Source organism: Parambassis ranga, chromosome 18 (assembly GCF_900634625.1).
Source record: "Parambassis ranga chromosome 18, fParRan2.1, whole genome shotgun sequence".
NCBI lineage: Eukaryota > Metazoa > Chordata > Actinopteri > Ambassidae > Parambassis > Parambassis ranga.
Genome location: NC_041038.1, coordinates 3650059 through 3671589, shown reverse-complemented (window position 1 = coordinate 3671589; position 21531 = coordinate 3650059). Strand labels below are relative to the sequence as shown.

At 40.6% G+C, this 21531-nt stretch overlaps 1 protein-coding gene across 1 annotated transcript in view; it reads right to left on the bottom strand.

Annotated features, from left to right (window-relative positions):
- The window catches only part of nrxn2b (neurexin 2b), a 437176-nt gene that overhangs the window by 207600 nt on the left and 208045 nt on the right, over positions 1-21531 (bottom strand). The window contains exon 15 of the mRNA XM_028428850.1: positions 18959-19078. Within this exon, the coding sequence (XP_028284651.1) occupies positions 18959-19078 (120 nt within the window). The remainder of the gene's footprint in view (positions 1-18958; positions 19079-21531) is intronic.

The following is a 21531-nucleotide window of genomic DNA, read 5'->3' as shown; positions in this document are numbered from 1 at the left end:
TCTTACTAAATCCTTAACTATATTGTTATATTGGCTTCTTTAGCTTTCAGAGTCTCCATGTCTTTTTGCTCTTTCCACTTGCTCACTATCTAAACTCATGCGTGGATGTTAGTGCTGTGGGTCTGCGGGTCAACAAACACACTTCAAACACACTGAGAGGGAACCAGCAACCAAATTGACTCAGCGGAACAGGAGACCACTGTCTCTTTCTCCCACTCTCTACTTCCAATTTACCTCCCCAGGGGCAGGCATCATGTTTTTTTTTTGTTTTGTTTTTTTCAGACAAACAACTGAAAAAAAAAGAGAGAATATGCCAACATTTCCAGGATCCACAAATTAGATGCCTCTAAGTCCTAATCATGTTTGCACCATAGTTTGTGTGGCAGCATGTCAATACCCACCATTTGCATTTCTGTGGGGGGGGGGGGGGGTGCGCAGACGTGTGTGACTTTATGCTCCCACATGCCTCCATCAAAATGAAACAGATATGTGTGATTTAAATAAGCAGCAGTTTCCATTTGTAGAAGCTCATTATCTCTGCCCCCTGCCCCTGCTATCTCTCACTCTGGCCTGGGGACAGCTGCACTCCCAGGACATCCCTCCACAATCCTATCTCAGGATCTTTGCAATCAATATGCACTGGCTACTTTTTTAATTATGCAATTCATCCTCTCCGCATGCTGTCTACATCCCTATTTCTTGCCCCAAACCCTCATTCCTCTCTATTCCTGCAGCCATTTTCCCTTTGTTTCTCCAATTTCTTTCCTTTTAAATAATTATCCCCACAGTGACTGAACACACACAAGCCCGCTCACACAAACACATATACACACCTCTGCTTCTTAGCCAATGGCTAACACTTTCATTTAGGCTTATTATTAATAATTTACTATGTGTTTGTGGGGCACCCTGCTGCCACTAGATTGCCTCTAGGGCTGATTGTCATGCACAAGTGAAGCCTAATAAAAGCTTAGGGTACAGACACAGGCAGAGTGATATGGGCTACAAAGAGGGGGTGGAAATCAAGACAAACAAAAAAACGCTGAACCTCATTAAGCGTGATCTGACCTCGGGGATCAGTACCTGTCTAACTGAAAGTAAAGACGGTGTTCCTGACACATCCTGCTAAGTTTAACGAGACATTTGAAAATTACCACAATAAGCAATTTTAATTTTATTTTCCTAAAAAAGACAATTAACATCAATTCACTTTAATTTCTAAAATGAAATGTTTATTTTGTTTGTTTCTCAGTGCACTTACTGAAAACAACTATTATCACAACAGCAGTTGAAAGCATCTTATTTTGATTACATATTTCTAATTAGTACAATTATCGTATGAACATGAAAGGAAGAAAACAAATCAAATCAAAAGGATAACCAAATAAAGAAGGATCAAAGCACAGGAGCAATTGGAATCTACTAGAAGAATCCTTTGTGACCAAAACTTACAAACAGCATGGTTATCTATTTTAATCTAACCGTACATAATCTCATGTTAAAATCAAAGACCACAAATGCATAGTTACCAGTCAGAGCTGAGAATTTAACACAACATTATCACATTATCTGTCAAAATAAAACGAAATTACAATATTACAATAGTGGAAAGTTTTTCCTTTTCCTGCCTTTCAGCAGAATGCTGCTGTAGCAGATGACTGATTAGCAGATTTAAAGACATTAAGTATGAGTGATGTGAAGATGAGGTTGAGTAGATTTTAATAGAGTACATCTTAGAAGTGTGGTCTCATTAATGTTAAAACTGAGCACTTCACTCTGCTACTTCTTTCTTCCTTGTTCTGTCTAAAATTCCCTATGGCACACAGGTAGCACACACACACACACACACAGAACTACTTTATGCATGAAAGTAGGGTAAAGGCAGGGTTCAAAGCCTGAGTGATTTCATAGAGCAGAGGATACTGGCTGCTTCTTAAACTCAAATCACCTGCTCTCTTCTCTTATCTTTTCCCACACTGACTATTCACTACAGATAAACACACACTCTGACCAGCAAAACTCTATCAAGTGATGAGCGCCAATTCCCTTTTTATCACCCACTTTTCTGCCTGCATGTACCTCGAAGCCATCGTTCCCTTGAGGAACTCCAAACTCGTTTCTTTTCGTCTTTTTTTTTTCTCTCCAGACAACAGGACAGGGCCGTGTGGCCCCCAGAGATCCTGGCTGGAGTGCACTCTTAAATTAGAGAGACTTAGGAGTAAGCTGTGGCAGAGTGGTTGCAGCTGCTATGGTATAAAGAAGGAGAGGTAAGGATAGAGGGCATAGGAGACAATGTTTCCATATGCCAGTACCTCTGCTAAATGCTAACAGCTGATTGAGTTGGATGGTACGTTCACTCGGTCTTAGAAGGAAAGTCAAACACAGAGACAGCGAATCAATAGTCCCACTGTAACTCATTTACACAGTGGTTGCTACAAATGCTAGAATTGCTAGTGCCATTGAAGACACAAAGCATTAGTGGATGATCTTTTCCTGGTTGTTGACTAAAAAATTAATCACTACATTGGGTGGCAGTAAAAGCGTGACCTCCCTTGTGTCGCTTTTACTTTGATAGTCATTGTGATAGCTGTCACTGCTGGTTAGCTAATGGACTGACTTCTACACCAACCAATCCAGTGACATCATCGTCTCTGCTAAGACGAGATGGCACATGTTGGGGAGTGTGTAAATAAAACTGACTATTTTAATCCTGCTTCACCTGTCATTATTTTTAGATGGATAATATATATTTTAAACTATGCTATGGGTGTGTGTGTGTGTGGGGGGGGGGGGGGGGGGGGGGACTGAGGTTGGCGGTCAGAGAGATGACAAAGAGGAAGAGCAGTAGTATGGAATAAGGTTAAAGTAAGGATAATGGGAGGAGGTACAGAGGAATCAAAGATCAGAAAAGGAAAGGGTTTCACAGGTCTTCTGCTTGAAATGCCATACAACTCTGAACATGGTGCATGTGTCTTCAGTTGTTTCCTGTTCTCTCCTGCTGCACTGCTGGATCATTCTCTAGAGACCACAGTGAGATGAGGAAACAATTTCCTCCTGTAGTATAGATCTCATCTACCTCTCACTTTTTCATCATTTCTTCCCCATTTGTCTCCCTGCACCAGTTTCTGCTTCCCTTCACTTCCTCTTATGTGATAAAAGTCCAGGCGAACATTTCTGCCAAATTAAAGAAATTCCCTCAAGGCGCCGTTGAGACATTGCGTAAGAAAATCACAGGAAATAATTGAACATTATAACAAAAGCAGACAACTTGCTGTTATGTCACAATTTATTGCCTATGAATACTGCACTGTACTGAGTTTGTAGCAAAGGATTAAGAGTAATCCTTTTATTTATTATTATCTTATAAATTGTCACTTATTATCACAGGTATTGACTCAAGCTAGATATCAACCTCGGCATACCCCCAATTACGTGATTCACGCACTTCTTTCCTTAATAAACACCATCCGTAGTTATCATACTCTCCATTAGTGTCTCTCCATGCTCACATATTCACTGCTGTGATGAATCACTGCTACATGAAAGGACGAGGACGTGGGCAGCTGGACACACCGACTCTATCTCTCTCTCCCTGTCTCTACATAGGTATAAAATTTAAGTATGCAAGAAAAAAAGAGAAACCACCCATCTCATATTCAGTGTTGACAAGAAGACAAGGCTTAAACCTTTTACCTCCTTCTCATAGAAACACAGGAAAATACGAGAGCTTGGACAAGAACAGCTATGAGACAAGGTGAGTAAGATACAGACAGAACAAGAAAGACAAAGGGAGAGTAATTGATGAGAAGGGGTGAGGTGAGGTATGGCAGCAGCAGCAGGGGGGTCAGCCTTTTATCTTAAAGCAGAATATATGACGAGTGGTGACTGCACTGTGAGCTGGAAAGTGCTTCAATATTTTATAACTGCAGCTAGGCCAGGCATCAAAAGTAAGGATTTTTTCCTCCATTTTTCAGTGCCTGACAGCTCCAAATGCCACCAATAATGAGTGTAGATACTGAAACTATACATAAAGTCAATGTTTTCTCTCTGATGTTATACTGCGGTTCCACCTTTTGCATCCATTTCTTTCATTCATAACAGTCAGTCTTCAGCCTGTGTATATTTATAAGCTGCTTCCAATGCAATCTGCCTGAGCAAATTGCATAACTAACATATTTAAATCTTGCCCAGACAATTACTAATGTGCTGTGACTTGAAAAAAAAAAGGTAGAGATAAGGGGCTCCTGCTGTTTTAGCTCCTAAAATGACCAGATTTATTGCATCAGAGCCAGACGCTCCGCTCTCTTGCTGTGCATTGGTGTTATGTATTTACACAAAGCTGCGACTGGGCCCCTCAGGGGACCTGCAGGCCTGCACTTCTTTCTCTGCATCCCTGTTTCTTCACCTCCCTCATCCCTTCCTCCTTTGTGTTCCATATTTAAAATTGGGTCATTAAATAAATTTTTGCTGATGCTGGCCTTTAATTAAAGTCTTGTATTGGATAGTTACTTGCAGCCACCTCTGAAGTGATGGATGGATCCTTGTTTCATCATTTGTTCAGCACTACACTGTCAATAACAACATACACTGTTTCAAGCAGCACCAAAATCCTGTTCTTTAGTTACAACTTAAAGAAGAAGGAAATTTTAAAGGAGCTATTATGACATATAGATAGACTGTGCAGTCCTTTTTGTTTCATTATTAGCAAGTAGCAGCAGCCATATCGCTCATAATTAAATCATCATTATGGACTATCATAAATATGACTCAATTCAGCCGCTATTAAAGATTCCACTGAATCACTGTAGCATTTATACACTGGGGGCAAAATGAATCATGAGATAAGACAAACACATAGTGTTTGAATATGTATGATGCTAGCTGAGCCACCTAATCATCCACTATGTTTTATGTGTTCAAGTGTGTGGATGTAACAACAGAGCTTTGGGCTTTATACACTATTCATATGAGAGCAGGCTGCAAAGCACAGCAACTCGATTCAGCCTAGCTTGACTTAAATGGTTTCATGTGACCCTTTGGCCCTTTCCTAGCAACACATTACAGCATTGCTGACTGTGGCTGGCTGTGCAAATCAGGGGTGAGGCACCATGCACCTTGCTATTGAAGATTTCTCTGATGTACAATAACATGGAGAAAAGGCCCTTTGCCAGCTTTCCCGCCAGCTTCCAGTGCGTGGTGTACTGGGTAATTGATTGAAAGCAAAACCAAATGAGACTGATCAGAGCTTTTGTGGTTTCTGGCTATATGCTCAAGATCAGAAGTGATTCAGCTACAAGATCAGAAAAAGAACAGGGAGTTTAGCTATGTCTAAGACGTGTGGGGGAAGAGAGACAGAAAGAGAGAAAGAGACTATTGATCAGCTAAAGCTGTGCTGCCTGTCAATACCCGCCTTTCTCCGGGGAGTGGAATGACGCAAAAAAGGGAGGCAATATTTATTAGGCTGTGTGTATGGGTCTGTTTGTGTTTGTGTGTGGGAAAGGGGGGGGGGATCTGGACATGAGTTTGTGTGCACATTTGCACACTAGGGAGAGACACACTGATGGGCTTTTAGATCGAAACACACTTAATGCCTGCGTGCAGACTACTCATGCATGCTCCATCTGTGGCAAGCAGTGAAGATAGGCCAATTTAGCAGTCTGTAAGCCTTCTATTGGAAAATCAAGCTTACAATAAAACAGAAAATCACTGAAGGCAAGCAGAAAGATAGTTCTTATTGAGTAACAGCAGCATTTTATGATTTTCCATAAAGAATACACAGAGAAATAAAACTTTTATGCTACTCAAGCAGCTGCCAAGAATACGAGAAGAAGAAGAAGTTAGAACTGCCAACCCTCCAGTGATACAGAGGTGCATTCTCTTGATCTGATCTAACAGATTGTTTGACCGTGGTCGTCATATTACAGAGTGCAGAGATGTAGGAGAAAAAATGTTTGGTAAGATGAAGAAGATGAGTTTTTTTTTTTTTTAGATACTTTAGCAATCCCAGAGGGAAATTGTTTAAGGCTGCTGCCAAGCAGTGTCATACAATGACTAGCAAGGTGCACCACACAGGCACAGGTGAAGTGTCTTGCCCAAGGACACACAACAAAACTTAGGGAGGAGTTGGGATTGGGATGGCAGCATTGGGATACTGGAGCCTTAATCCAGCACCTTAGACCGCTTGGCCACGCTATCATTTTAACAGAATTTAGATTTGTTAAAACAGAACCTTTCACAAGCAGAAATTCATTTACAACAAGTTTCTCTGCTGTTTTCTAGGGTGCCATGGCAACAAGTTCCAGGTTTTAAGAGCTAGAGCTGGTTAAGGAAGAAGTAATATGACTCATAACCAAGCGGCAACCTTCGGGGCTCAAAGTTGAAGCCCATGTGGAAGTGTCAAAACTTGTAATTCACGCCGCAACAGCTGGGGGTTGGCTCCAAAAGCGAGTCATTTCCCATAGACTCCCATGTTAAAATGGCCGATTTGACAGCAGAAAAGAACATGTTTACAGCCTGGTACAAAAACAACACTCGGGTCTCAGATGATAGGTTGTCTTCTAGTGTCGATTGTACGGGGGGTGAATTTTTTACTTGTTTTTATTGTATTCGGACTTAAAATTACGTCTAATTATGGGCATTGCCGCTTGAGTGACAGACAGTTGACGTATCACAGCGTGAGTTTCCAGCTTCCACGATCGCCTGCCCCCCTAAACCCCGCTTGTGCTCCCCCTCTTTGTCCATATTTGGAGTTTTGGTAGACGTGACGCTGCTAACATGGTGGCGGTCATCACGTCCCGGAACCTCCCACTGAGCCTCAAAAGGGCTCTTCAGAAACAAACGGGTGACGTCATGGAAGCTCTGTCCATAGTTTTTACTGTCAATGCTCATAACATATCATAATGTTGTTCATAAATAACCTAACTTAAAAACAAAAGTTCTAATCCTGACTGAATGCAGTGAATTAGGACAACATAACACCATACAAATCGGCAAGCATGGTATAAATTCATTATTCAAGAGCTCTGCTACTGTAAGCACATTTCCAGCTTTTGGTGAAGTGGGGGCCAAAATTAGCTTCCAGGTCTTGTTTGTTGAGTCAGTATTGTGTGTGTGTGTGTGTGTTTGGTAGGAGTGTAGTCTTAATGTTGATATAGCTTTTTGTTATACTGTGTAATTGTTCTGCTCATTTCCCTCCCACCTGTGCTTTTAAAAGCTCTTACAGTAGGGATGTTTTGTCAGGCTTGCCCATGGTGCCTCCGATACATGCCAGCTGACTGGGCGACCGAAGCTACTGTATTTACAAAGAACGGGCTCGCCATGAATAAAACAGGACATAGCAAGCACAGGGATGGAGACGAGGGAATAGGGGAAGAGGTTCGGGCTTACTTCTTGTCGGTCAGGCAAGAAAACACATTTGGAAAACACGAGATAGATAGTATTCAGAGAGAATGCAGGGCCGGATATTCAACAACATGATGATTCATGGAGACAGGTCGAATGCTAAGGCAGCATCTTCCTCAGCATCCCAAACACTATTAAAATTCTTCTTGATTCTCTGATGAGTGCTGGATAACAAATTTGCTGAAACCCATGTATTATCAATTTTACAGAGACACATTTTCAGCTACAGTCAGAATAGTTGCATTCAGAGGGAAGCAGGCTGTCATCACCCAGGGTTATTAATGTGGTTTTTGCTTTGCTCAAGGACGCTTGTCTACTTTGTTTGTGCCCGGCTTCGATCCGAGGCTCTACTCTGCTGCACTGTGTCGTGTGTAAATGCATAAGATACAAAAACTGTAGAGCGGATTGCAAGTCATTATAATAAAAGGGAGAGATCAGGATAAGGGCAGATAGAAGGGAACAAGAGACAAACAGAAAAGTTGATCTGCGTAAGACCCTTAAAGTTGCAACCTTCAAATTTGAGCGTAATGAAATTCAGTTCTGAAGTTTATTCATTAAAACTACACTTAAATAGTGGAACATGCATCTGTCAAATGAAACTGCATGTAATTGGTTCCCATTTAGCATCTTCTGACCAATAAAGGTCTAACAAAGTCAATCTATAACATGATTTACTGCCTAAAAGGAAGAACAGTCATGGTTTCATTGGTCAACCCCTGCCATCATAAACTGAAGCTAAATGATGACCTTTAGGGCATCACAGTGATGCATGATCTATTTTAGATCCGGTACGGCTTCAGTGTTCTGCATGGTAACACTACTGTTGTATGAAAACTATAAATGAATGAAATAAAGTCAGAGCCACTGCAACACAAACTATAGGAACAGAATAGAAAAAAAAACACAATTCTCCTCTCATGTCAGAGTGTGATGGGACTTATTTTAAAAGGAAAAGACAAGGCTGGCTTGATTATACTTTCCAGCTGTGAAAGTCAAACTTTCCCTCGACAGCTAAGGAAAGGTGCTTTGAAACGAGTGCCATCTCTATCTCCCTGCTTCTGTCTCTGTCTACATCTCTTTATGCTCTCTTTCTCCTGGTTACTCTTATCTGTACTTGGCCCATCCCCAAGTCATCTGTCAGAGTACAGAAATCAAAGACACTCAAATGAGGCAATGATGCAGAGACATTCTCGACACAGCACACCCTCAGTATATTAAGTGCTTAAAACACAGCGCCCACATATCCCATTCAAGCCACGGTGCATTAGGGCAACAGGGCACCTACACTGAAGATTAGGTTTTATAATGCAGTTCCATTACAGTAGTAAACACATCATAATAACAAGATGACATAAAATGCCATACGAGGATCTAACAAAATGTTACTGAAGATAAGCTAGAGGGAGAAAAACATAGTCTATTAAAACAACTTGAATCTATGCCATGAAATGCACATCAATGTACATTAATGTTTTAAGTGAAGGGAGAGAAGGATATTCTAGATTTATCGCCCTCTTTTCCCACCATCATTTATCACCTCACCAGGCAACAGATTCAGGCCCCTATTAAAATGGCCACTGCATTTCCAATCGAACTATTCCATTGCTGGTCGGAGGGTCAAAGAGGAAGATGTGAGTACAAAATTTAAAATCAGTATTCAGGTGGGAGTCAGTTTGAACTACACTGACGCTCCGTATTTCAAAGAATATACTGAGGAAAAAGAGTTGGTTGCATCATAATATGTTAGAAGCACATTTCTTTTATGCAATTCTCTGCTGACTTGTTGCTCTCAGTTAAACTCTGTAACAGCCTAACCACTGTTGGAGTTCATCACCACCACCACTCCATTACAGCAATCAGCCTTGCCATTGATTACTTATTTCCCTTTTGCAAAAAAGGTACTGCGGAGGGAAGAATGTTTGAGGAGACAAAGCTTGGCTTAAGATGAAGCACATATTTTCCAAAACCATTTTAAGCTTCTCACTTACACATAATCAATTGTTATTTCCAGAGAGCCTGGGAATAATGGATTTTTACTCAAGGACATCATAGAGGGTTCATAGACATGCACACGCTAATGATTACATCCTTCAACAAGAACCTCAATCTATATCACTTTTCCTAAATCTGTGCTTCAGTTGTGTCTCGATTTCTTGTTCTCTGCCTTCCACAGAAAAGTTTAGATTCATAACAATAAATATAATAGTCCTATATTACAAGGGGAGTTGATGTGAGTCTGCCCAAAAAGAAGGTATTACTGGTATTTGTGTTTGTGTTGTGTTGTGTGAAATCACCTCACAACTCAAACAATGATCTGCTGCTTCAGCTACATTATCTTGGCATAATGCAGTGACACGAGCACCAGTCCACCCAAAGATGAGGTCACAGTGGAAGAGAGCAGGAGTGCAGTAAAAGGGTGGGCATCCATGAGAACCACTGCTGGGTGGGCTCCAACACAGCTACACTGGCTCACGTTATTTTGTGCCTACAGCAAAGCAGCACTGTGCAATGATGGCTTGTGTTTAAATTCAAACAAAGAACAAGAACTTGCTTGTAATTAGCCATTTCTCACTGTTGGCAGAGAAACAGATTGACTCTGCAATTCTTGTATGTTAAAGTGTTAATTTTACATATAGCTGTTCTTTTATGCACTGCTTATTTAATGCATGCTGCTGTTGTACGTTGGTGACACTAATTTCCATATCTGTACTGTGTAGTGTTTTATGAGTCATTGCTGCACACTTGATGCCTTACCATGAATTAATGTCTTGAATAGACATAAAACAATTAATACAATATCATAACATGTCTAACTTTCTCATGCTTTAAATGCTTAACCCCTGTTACCAATATCCTGGGATTTCCCTCTGTCCACAGGGAGCAGCAGAGAGACAGAGAGCAGAGGAAATTGTAGAGAAAATAAAGGGTAGTGATGTAGAGGAGTTGAGGAACAGGACAGGATGCAGAGGAAAGACAAGGTGAAGAGGAGACTGTCAACTCAACTTATCGACAGCTCATCCCCCATAGGGATAAATACAAGCAGGGCGCGTGTTTGTGTGTGTGTGTGTGTGTGTGTGTGTGTGTGTGTGTGTGTGTGTGTGTGTGTGTGTGTGTGTGTGTGTGTGTGTGTGTGTGTGTGTGTGTGTATGTGTCAGTCCTGATGATCTACCATGTCAGCTTGAGTAAAGGTCTCTCCCTGTGCTGATGCCCTAAGGAAACATTGACATTCTCAGCGGAGATTCTTTTGTGTTTGCAGGTGTGTGTGTGTCTGTGTGTGTGTGTAGGAAACCAATCAAGCACAAGGGAAAATGTGAGGGTGAATGAGGGAATCTGTCCAACACAGCACCGTTTCCTCTGACATTATCGCATGCAGACAACATCATCCAATATTTAATGTATTCCAGGAGTGCAGCCATCTCTAAAGCACTGGCTTTTATTTCGGATGGTCAGCAATCTCAATGATGAGCTGGGACTGTGCTTGTATTGCAGCTGTCATTCGGTGAGACGATAACTTTTTTTTCTAAAGACAATCCAGTCATACAAGTACTCCATGTTGCAAAGTGTTCATGGTTCCATAATCAGGAAGCTAATGGCTTGCATGTGCTTGCTTTGGCGCAACTGTAAAAAGCACAGATCTCAAAGATGATTGGTAGTACAATAACAAAAAAATGCAATTTAATTTAACATGGAGGAAAAGGAATTGTGTGAGAAGCCTTTTGTAATCATAATCATTTCATTTTATTTAATTTGAGGGTGAGTCAGAACTAGCCAGAAATCGACTAAAAATGGATAAAACATGGATCAACACGTGCCTATAAATACTATGTGTGTCAAGCTAACACAGTGCTAGCATCTGTCCGTGTCATGTTTGCATATGTTTGACTGCAGAAGGTGGGCATGGCATTTGGAGGTGCATTTTCAACACAGAATTCAATCATTCTAGAATGTCGGCTGTGCTCAAATGTACAACGCTCCTATTTACAAAGTGCACATAAAATCTGACTGATATGAAAAGTGTGAACTGAGCACCACTGAGAAATAATAGTTTTTCCTGTTTTTCACAGTTTTATATACATGTGTGTGTTTTTAATTGTCTTCACCACGTCCACACAGGGACACACAAGCACATACACATGCCCACACCTCTTACTCTTATCCCAGAGTGCTGTGAATGGGTTTTGATAATGCTTGGAAGTCGCTGGAGTGGTTTTCGATGCAATTACAAAGACCCAATAATTGTCCTTTAATGCATGTTGTGGTTTAAAAGCTTATGCAATCTTTAATTAAGGACAAACCCTGCAAAACTCATCAAGACTATGTTTTCTTTTTTTTTTCTTTTTTTTTTCTTTAGCCCAAAGATAGAAGCAGATGTCTGGATTACCTGCCAAAGCTGCCAGGCTCTCAGACAAATAAACACTCAGCTGAAGTTAACAGATTTTCAGCACTCAGTGTTTTAAAATTTGAGTGTCATCAAACTGTACTCAAAGCTAAACAGACCACTGCTGTGAGGTACTTGTTTCACCATCTATTGCTCATGTATCAAACAGTAAATTGGTACATTGAGTGTTCCAGACAGTTCACTACAACAACAAAAATATTTTTCCAACTAAACTCTATCTTGTGCCAAGCTATTGCTTACTGTACAACCACTGCCCTAAGCACCACAGGCCAAAGTGTGTGGCCATCCACCCGCAACCAATCCCCTCCAAGCCCAGTGGATTTAGCACTGCCCTCTTTTAGCGAAGCCAAAATAGCCTTTTGCATGGCTAAACACTATTTCATTGCTCAGTCTCTTCTTTCTGTCTACATACTTTAATTTCTCTCTGCATGCTATCAGTCCCAGTGTCTGCAAATTGGTAGACAGCTGCGACCTCAGAGGTCTCTCTTGATCTCATTTCTAGACCAGCCCACAACTGAGAAGTGTTGCATCTGTATGTGTATTTATGGGCATGAAAAAAAAAGGCAACCCAAGTAATTATTCAGGGTTCACACTGCGTTTCTAGCCTAATGAGGTGGTGGTTAATTGCTAGGTCCGGACAGCAGCACTTAGGGGCCGGCTGGCAAACAGCGCAAAGAGAAGATAGGAGCCACAGAAGAGGAGGGGGGAATGAATAACAAATCTAACAAGGAGTGTCATGAAGCATATGAAAAAAAAATCCAATACTGTCCATGAGTTTTTACTGTATGTGAGACCATGCTTGTCTTTCTCCCTGATAGTTTTTTGTATAAAAGTAGAAAAACTGTTGACTTCCCTTATTGGATGAGGGGGTTTGATGGGAGAGTTTTTCTCTCAGAAGTTTGCAGCTCTGCTTACTCATTCCTCCTGAGTTTGATCTGAGTGATGAATATCTGAGAGGGCTAAAGCCCCCCTCAAGTCAGTCCTGATCCATGCTGTGTTGAGCACCGAGTCCATGTTGAAGTCAGTGTGACCTTCATCACAACAAGCATTCTGACAATCAATGTTAAGCCTCAAGCAAGTGCATTACAAACACACACACACACACAATGTGGCAGGATTTTGCTTTAGAGACAGGTAACCATCTTTGATTTTATTTATTTATTTATTTTTGCAGTTTGTATGACGTGTCAAACAAATGATCACCTGTAGAGTTTCAGGCGAGGATGAGAGCGAATGCCTCATCCACCGTGATCAGGCTTCATTAAAGTTCAGTGAGGAGAGGTGGTGAGAGGGGCCCGGCGTGACCAATGCCACCTAAAACCTATCAAGCTTATCAAACATTAACAGTAGGCTAGCATAGGCAAGAAGTGCAACACTAAGTGAGCTGCACTTAATCCTTGAGAACTGTTGAATTCACCCACATGAAATAAATAAAAGTAAATGCCTGCATAAAAAGCAGGTAAACTCTGACCACTTGGAAGAAGTCATTTCCTGATTTCAGATCACAAAGTGCATAAATCATGATGCAGGTGTTAATAAAAATGGATGTATCAGGTAATATGACCTTAAATAAAAGAAAACTGGACAGCATTGCAAATCAAAGTCTTGGTTCAGCAACAAACTTCTGTACTGCAGGAGATCCATACTGATAATATTTCATCTGCTGGGTGTGGGGATGTTAATGGAAAAGAAGGAAATAGAGATGAGGTATTGGAAGAGGAGGCAGATTGAAATCAGCAGTGCTGTAAACACACTGGCACTCTGCACTCAATTAGTATGCCTGACAGCACTGTGCACTGGCAGCTGTATTCAGTCTACACATGTAGCACGTGTTGTGCTAACGCCCAGTGAATGCATAGAGTTAAACAAAGAGCTGCACAGATAGAGGAGTCTCCTGTTAGGACTCTAAGTCCCCCTCTGACTTGTATTCTCTCAGTCTCTCTTTCACTCACACAAACACAGAATGAAAGAGTGAGGGAGAAACAAAGTCCTCGTACCACACGCACTTACACAGCATCTCTGTCTGAGTTGGTTCCAGATGAATAAGGCAGAATACCAAGTGGCCCACTTATATGCTACGCAGAGACAAATAGACCAGTCAATCACTGCAAGCTGCAGCTGAATAACAAATGCTCTCTGGTGTATGTGTGCAAGAAGGGGTATAAGACAGCTTTTTGTTGTTCCGTGAATGTGTCTGTGAGCATAAACATAGTGTTACAGTATGGAAGCAGACAGTTGCAACTGTTATGTGATTGTTCTTTATGCAGTATGCACCAGACATTTGCACTGCTAATGAGAGTAGGAGACTATTTTAAAAGGAAACACAAAGCAAAACATGAGGTACTGATGATAGCCTTGATATTTTAAACAAAATATGTATAACATGGATGCCAATGACTTTACAATGACAAGAATAAGATGCACTAAATACTCAGCCCATAACACAGCGTGTTGCAGTAAAATAGAATCCTCTATCCACAAATGGTAGCTAACCATTGTGGGAGTCGAGAGTACCTATAAAAGAGGGCAACAGCACCAACTCGTTCACCCAGCAAGGCCAGTTAGTCTGCAAACACTACAAAATGAGGATGCTACATTAAGGTTTCTACTGCAGTTGTATTATTAGAGCTACAGTTAGTCATCATAGTGTTACGACTGTTATGATAACATTGTTAACATGAATTCTGTTGTGAAAGTGTGATACCATGACAGCTCTATCTTGTTGGAGAGTAGCTGCTGGTAGAGACTGTCAACTCAAGCATGCCCAAGTCAATTTCAATTCTACCTCATCCTTTCCTCAAGCTGTTTTACATGCATTACTGTATCCTCTTCCACCTGGCTCTCCAGAGCACAGTGCTGTAGGCATGTCAGAGTAAACTGACCAAAACACTGAACACATGCAAGTACTAATATCCAACAAAATAAGAGCATCTCTGCTGGGATTAAAGCTGTTGGATTAATTCAGACCAACCCTAACCACTATATCCACAGTTTGAACCGTTGCTCTGCTAAAATGTGCTTAAAATGTGTGGAGCAAAAGCCCATTTGAGGAAGGGCAAAAGCATTAGCCCTGGGCTATGCTGATCACTTCCAACATCAACATTCTGCCAATCAGGCTGTGGGGATTCCTCAGCTATGTGTTTCCTTATCAGGTGGAGAGTCAAAATATTTAAATGTAGCATTTCGAAACGAGTGAGCAGAGTCATCCAGGTTTAAGCCATTGCCTATAATAGTACTTGTAATACAGACACATTTGAGTAGTCCTGAACATGACCTGAGCATCAACAGATCCACATAATGCCCGGATAATCTCATTTAGGTTGCCAGTATCTGTGTTACACATTTTGTCCTCTGCCCTTGCCATGCTCAGATGACAGGATGATACTTTAGCTGTGATTGGCTCCACAAAATGTGAAGTCTGAAAACCTAACTGGATGTGTTTTACTCATAAATACAGAAACATTCTTAAAAAGCAATCATTGCGTCAAGCATACAAGTACACAACCACATTTTTTTAAAGTCAAAGATTTAACCTTTGTCATATGTCAGGTAGTGGATATGAGTGGCTGACATCAAATAGTTAATAAAATCTAATAGAGACAAATGACTTTGGTTTATCGTAGGAAACATCAAGGGTAAAAAATGCTGGTAGATGGGATCTTTTCTCTCATGTCAGTAATATATCCCCCATTGAACGGTGCATCTGCATTCATACATAATAACTGCACAGTCAATAATTTTTGACAACCTTTCCACCTAGAGTGAAATAAATGACTCTGGACTTAAACTGAGAAAATTACACTTGAGCTTTTCTCTATTGAATAATGTTTACCACATGGAACTCTTAATGTGTTATTGGGGCAGTGTGAAAGTGGCTTTTCATCAGCCTGTTACAATGCCTCTTTAGTGCACAGCTGGTTTAAAAGAGCAAAGCAGTCCACACACAATTGGACACACATATACTGATCTCACACTTAGACCTCTCTATGCTTTGTGTAGAAAGACCTTCCACAATCAACAGCACAGGCAATGATTGTTGCAATAATTATGCTAATTTCTTATTCCCCACAAAGCAAGGAAAGTAGTGGCAATCATTCTATTCAGGTTTACTCTATGTTCTTTTTTAAAGGTAAAATTACATTCATTTTGCATAATCTTTTTTTAGGGACACAGACAATGTGTTTGCGCATATATCTACACAGTGTATTTCCATATTGTGAGATGAAGAGTGTGACCACATGCAATTCATTTGACTACATTTACCCCTTCTTTAGATGATGTTCACATTTTATAAGGACTACAAAGTGATACAACCCATACACCTGCTTATCATGCCCTTATTACTCATACAGGCAATTTACAGCGGTATGAGGCTTTAGGAATTAAACCCTTTCAGAGCTATCAAATTCAGATATGCAGAAGACAAATCAAGGACACATGGCAGAGAGAAGGTAAAGATCATTTTACAAAGTGTATTCTCATTGATAAGGCTGAGTGAAAGCTGTAAACCTGTGTTTTAAAGTAAAAGAGAAAAGCCACCCAATTTATACGTCCTACCTTGGTTTCAGAGAAGGCTCAAAGAAAATTCCCTGAAGGTTTGGCATGTTCAGAAAGAAACGATGATCAAGTGTAAAGCCTCAAGGAAACACGGCTGTTTATTCAGCAAGAAATACAAGGGAACATAAAGCGAAGAAAAAGAAAGCGATGCAGGGGGGAAGGCACAAGTTAGGCCAAGCTCTCAAGGTCAAGAGATAAGACATGTTCCAGGCTGGCAGAAATGATGACAGTAGAGCTGGACTGAAGAGGTGCTGCTGTTGTAAGGAAGGAAGACTGTATACAGTAACAATGTACATTGGAAAGAGGCTGGCATACTCTTGTATAGCACAGTTAGAAAAATATATACCGTTACATCAACATCCCATTGAATGTGCGGTGTCGTTAGTAGAACTAAATGTGCACATTTATTTAGCTGAACACACAGTTACAAAGATATGGAATATTACTTTATAATTGTGGTCTTATCTCAGATGCTATGAATGTGTTATATTGTGGTATGGCAACCTCTTACCAAAACAGAACATCATACAAGTTGCAATTGGACAAGAAGTAGAATGAGTGAACCTTGACCAGACTCAGTAAACTACATTAATAGGCTCAAAAGCCAACAAGATTCTTATGTATCAATATGCTGCAATCTGATTGGCTGAAGTTAAACTAGATGTGGTAGACAGACAGAGAGAGAGAGAGAGAGAGAGAGAGAAAGCAGGAATGTATCAATTGTCTACATTTTGTGCTGAGGACCAACGTAGCTATTATACAGTCTGATCTGCGACTTTCAAAGAGTTTGAAATGTAAACTGAATGCTTATTTGACTTTAGTAGTGCAAAATGATAGCTGTTCTGCTTGACTGAGTCTTTTTTTTAAACACATTTGATGAGGCAGCTGGTCAAATTTCCTCCATCCTTTCGACACACACTTGCAAAACAGACACACAACTTTCTCCATCTTTCCAAAAAAGGCATGTCGGGATGCTCCCTGGATCTATGCACTTCCACTCGTCATCTTTGAAACCTATACTGTAAAGCAGCTAACACTCCCCACAGGCAACAGCTTGAACTCCACTTTTCTTCATTTGTTCACTTCTCTCAAGAAGCGAAGTAACTCTGCTTATCTTGGCATAGCTGTCATGCCGTGCAGCTATTATTGCCTTTACCTTCCTTAAAAGCCAGAGGAACAACTTGCTAATCAGCCCCTTGCTATCATGCCCAGTCATAGCTAACATGGCAGCCAACATAACAACAACAGCAGCAACACACAATAATCTGAGATAAGCTTTAATCACAAATGAAACATAGGGTGGTTTAAAAAAGAGAGAAGGTGAAGGTGATACAGCTTAACTCAGCACCCACTACTTCATAAGCAAACAAAGACTTATGTAAACAAGTCTATTAGCCTGTCACCTCAACTCTGCCCCTGTTTAAATCAAGTCTGTGAAGAGTGTTGAATGCTAATTGTACATAAGCTCTTTGTTACCAAGCTGAGCTCTGCCACAGGCACTGCAACACATATCCATCATAATACATGTAATCATCACATTCATTTGCAATAATTTTGAATAAAGCCTGCAGCATGAGGTATATCATTGTACTTATACTAATACTAAAATTCCTGTAGTGACTTTTCCCTGTTTTTGACAAAAGATCACATAATTTATCTTTATTTACGAGGCAATTTCCAGGGAACATTACTGTTAAGATGAAATCTTCTTAAAGAAGCTATTTCACAGCTAAGTAATATTTATGCAAATTAAATTACTATCTTTAATGCTGTACCCTCAGTAAAAGCATTAGCCACAGTCATAAACATACTGTCAGTATAATAGGGACATTATTAAAAATAAACACATTTTTGATAAATCTATTTGCTCCCAGAGATTTCATTCTTTCATTGCTTGGCTTTCAGCCACTCAGCAGGTGAAGACAGGGGTAAGGACACAGGACTTAAATCACTGTTTCTCCTCACAGCATGTGTTAGTAGTACCTCCAGAACTAAAGGAGCCAATCATACGGTGAACTCTGAGTGCATGGTTACTCTGAGTCATGTGTGAGTAACACAGAACATCTGAGGATAGAAGGATGAGTGTAGCGCAGTGCGTGTGGTAAGTAATGACTTCCTGTTACTTTATGTTTAGATATTGGATTTTCCAGCAGTAATGTGCTAACAAGTTCCTTAATTCATTTTTAAGGCAAATGTTATTTAGGGGTTGAAATGTGAGTCTATAATGTGCGATACAAGAAGCAATGCTTTAATGACAAATTACAGCTGTAGAAGAATGGTGCAACACATTTTTTGCTAACTGAGAGCCAACACAATCATATAAAGAGTCTCCTAGAGAGCTATAAATGAGAGAAATGCTGAGCTCACTAACCACACAAACAGTGTGAATAAGAAGAAATTTCATTAACTGACATCAAACAATACCGGCATGTCTGGCTGCCACTCCAACAACACATTTGCAAAGTTGCCTGGGGAGCTTTAATTCCACACCGGTGTGAGTCCTAGCACCAGCTATCCAACTTCCAACATCCACTGCACCACTCATTCCATTCCAGTCAATAATATTTAACCCACTGCAAAAAGGAGAAATGTTTCACTTACGGTCGTTGCAAAACGAGCCTCCATAGGACGTCATGCTGCAGTCGCAGGTGAAGCCCTCCCACTGCTGGAGACACACCCCCTGATGGTAGCAGGACTCCTCCGTACAGGTGGTACTGGGTCCTAATGGAAAGATAGTACATATGAAAGGATGTTATAGTTTTTCCAGCAGATTGCAGTGGTGGAGAGACACTCCTATCAACTGTTCAGAAAACAAAAAAAAAGTTCTATCTATTGTGAAAGTATAGCTAAATATGATAAACACTATGCATGGGTGCCTGTGTGTGTGTTTGGGTTAGTGGGTACTCTGAAGTTTCCTGCCCATGGTCATGGATGGCTAAAGACATTTAAATTGTCAATTATAAGCTGCACTGTTGTAATTTCTCTGTGGAATTCCGGGCACTTATTCAGATTGCTTTGAAAACTTCTATTTCCATCGGATTATCCATACAATTGACCCAACAGGCATTGTCACATGAACTGACAAGATTTACCAAGTGTTTCAGCTTTGTTGACACTGTATTATTAGAAGCTAATAGGACTGATTGAAAAGAAGGAAGACAAGATCTTCATTAGTTTTCTTTCCAAGAAAACCAGATTTCGAATAATTGTTCTCAAAATTAGATGGGAAAAAAAAACAAAAAAAACTGAATGATAGATATGAGATTAGGATGCAGATTGAGTTTTATGCAAGACAATTGTTCTAAAAATAAAGAGTGTGTGGTGGCTGTTGTGTTTGTGGGATTTCTCATTAAAATCTCAATTAAACACAGACATTTTCAAAGAACTATGGTTCAGTGCCAGACTAATTTGTTTCCGCATAGATAAACAGACATCTCACTGTGCCATTTACAAATGGTCCAATTAAAAAAGGCCCCGCAAACCTGCATAAAAATAGTTATATATAAATAACCAATCTATAAGAGTTTGTTCTTTCTCTTCCAAAATGTCCACTATCTATCTGCTTATTCTGTTAGCAGTTCCTATCAAAGCCGATTAATTATCTGCAAATAAAAGGCTCCCTTCAGGAGCTTTGTGTCATAATTAATAACCATGCCTTGTAATCACTTCTTCACTCTTCCTTTAAACCATTGATTGGTCTGACATTACCTTGTATGGCTGCTTGGGAACCTGTTATTAGGTGCCTCAGGTTTGTTGGAGCATAAAACTCCATCTGCTGTGTTTGCTCCAAATGTTTAGAAAAAGCCTCTTCAACAGTATAGGAAGGAAACAAGCCTCATACCGCTGTAAAACTCTAGAGAACACACATCGTTGTTCCCTTGCTGCTGTCAACTAAGTGCTCAACTAACAGCTTGGTTGCAACTCAAACATCTGCTTACATACTAATAGGATTGGATTAAATGAGACAAATGTTTCAAACATAACTTCTGATGACAGCATACGTTATTTCAATTTCACTATGCATATAATGCTGGCTTTTAAGATAACAAGTCGCATGGACCCTCTCAATGTGTCATCCATGGTTCCATTAGATGTAAAAATACATACTATACAGGGTTCACTCTACTTTTACATATTGGCTTTGTTTCCTTCAACTCTCTCGGTCTCCTTTCCCCTTTTTCTCCCCATTTTGTTTTATGTTGTTGTTGTGATTCGCTGAGTCAGTAGGGAGCTACAAGAACAAGCTCAATGTTCTAGCCTCTGTCTGGCCTTAGGTCTAAAGAGACTGGACCAACAGCCACCTCTGACCACTCTTTATCCCCAGTCCACAAGTACACAATGACCTAAGAGCTGAGCTTGCATATACTCTGGCAGTGATCCATACCCAGTACAACAATGCATTTGGAAAAGTCAACTTCATTACTCTTGCTGTTGCTTCAGTAGTCCAACAATTTAGAAAAGGGTTGAAAGGATCTATCTGAAGATCTATCAGCACTTGAGGTTGTAATGTAATGAAATGCAGAAAGCTTCTCTGTCATAAGGTAAGGAATAACATTCTGGATTTGATTATTGTAGAATTAGATAACTGGTAAAAATTGCTTTTGATGTATTCCTGTAATATCATCGAGGGAATACATGGATTTGCAACAGCCTCAGGACTTGGTATACTAATATTTGTCAAAAGGGTTCACCCTTCCAAAACTGGTCAATTACCACTGCTCAGTTCCTTGGCACATCCAATCATTAACTAATATTAGCATCCATTTCTGGTGCCTGTGGGAGTCAATATGATAGCTTAATGCAGTTTTAAACTGTGTTTGGAGCGAAGTAATTGTGGTGTATAACTGTAGGCAGGTAATAAGGCGCGCTGGCAAAATAGCAGCATGAGGGAGAGAGTGAGAGAGAGAGAGAGAGCTGGATCAGTGCTGCATCAAGTCGGCCAGTGCGGCCCTCAGGGAAATCAAGTCTGCGCTCCCCGACACTAGGCGTGCCATTGAGATGCGGTGGAGGGCGGGGTGTGCGGATGGGGAGATGCAGTAGCCAAAATCCACTGTTATACTCAGGATTAACTATCCGACACTGGGGCCATGCAGGACTGAGGCACAGTGGCGGACCACGCACAGCAGAGGTAAAAACACGTCAAATACGAGATTGATGATGCAAAAGCCAATGAG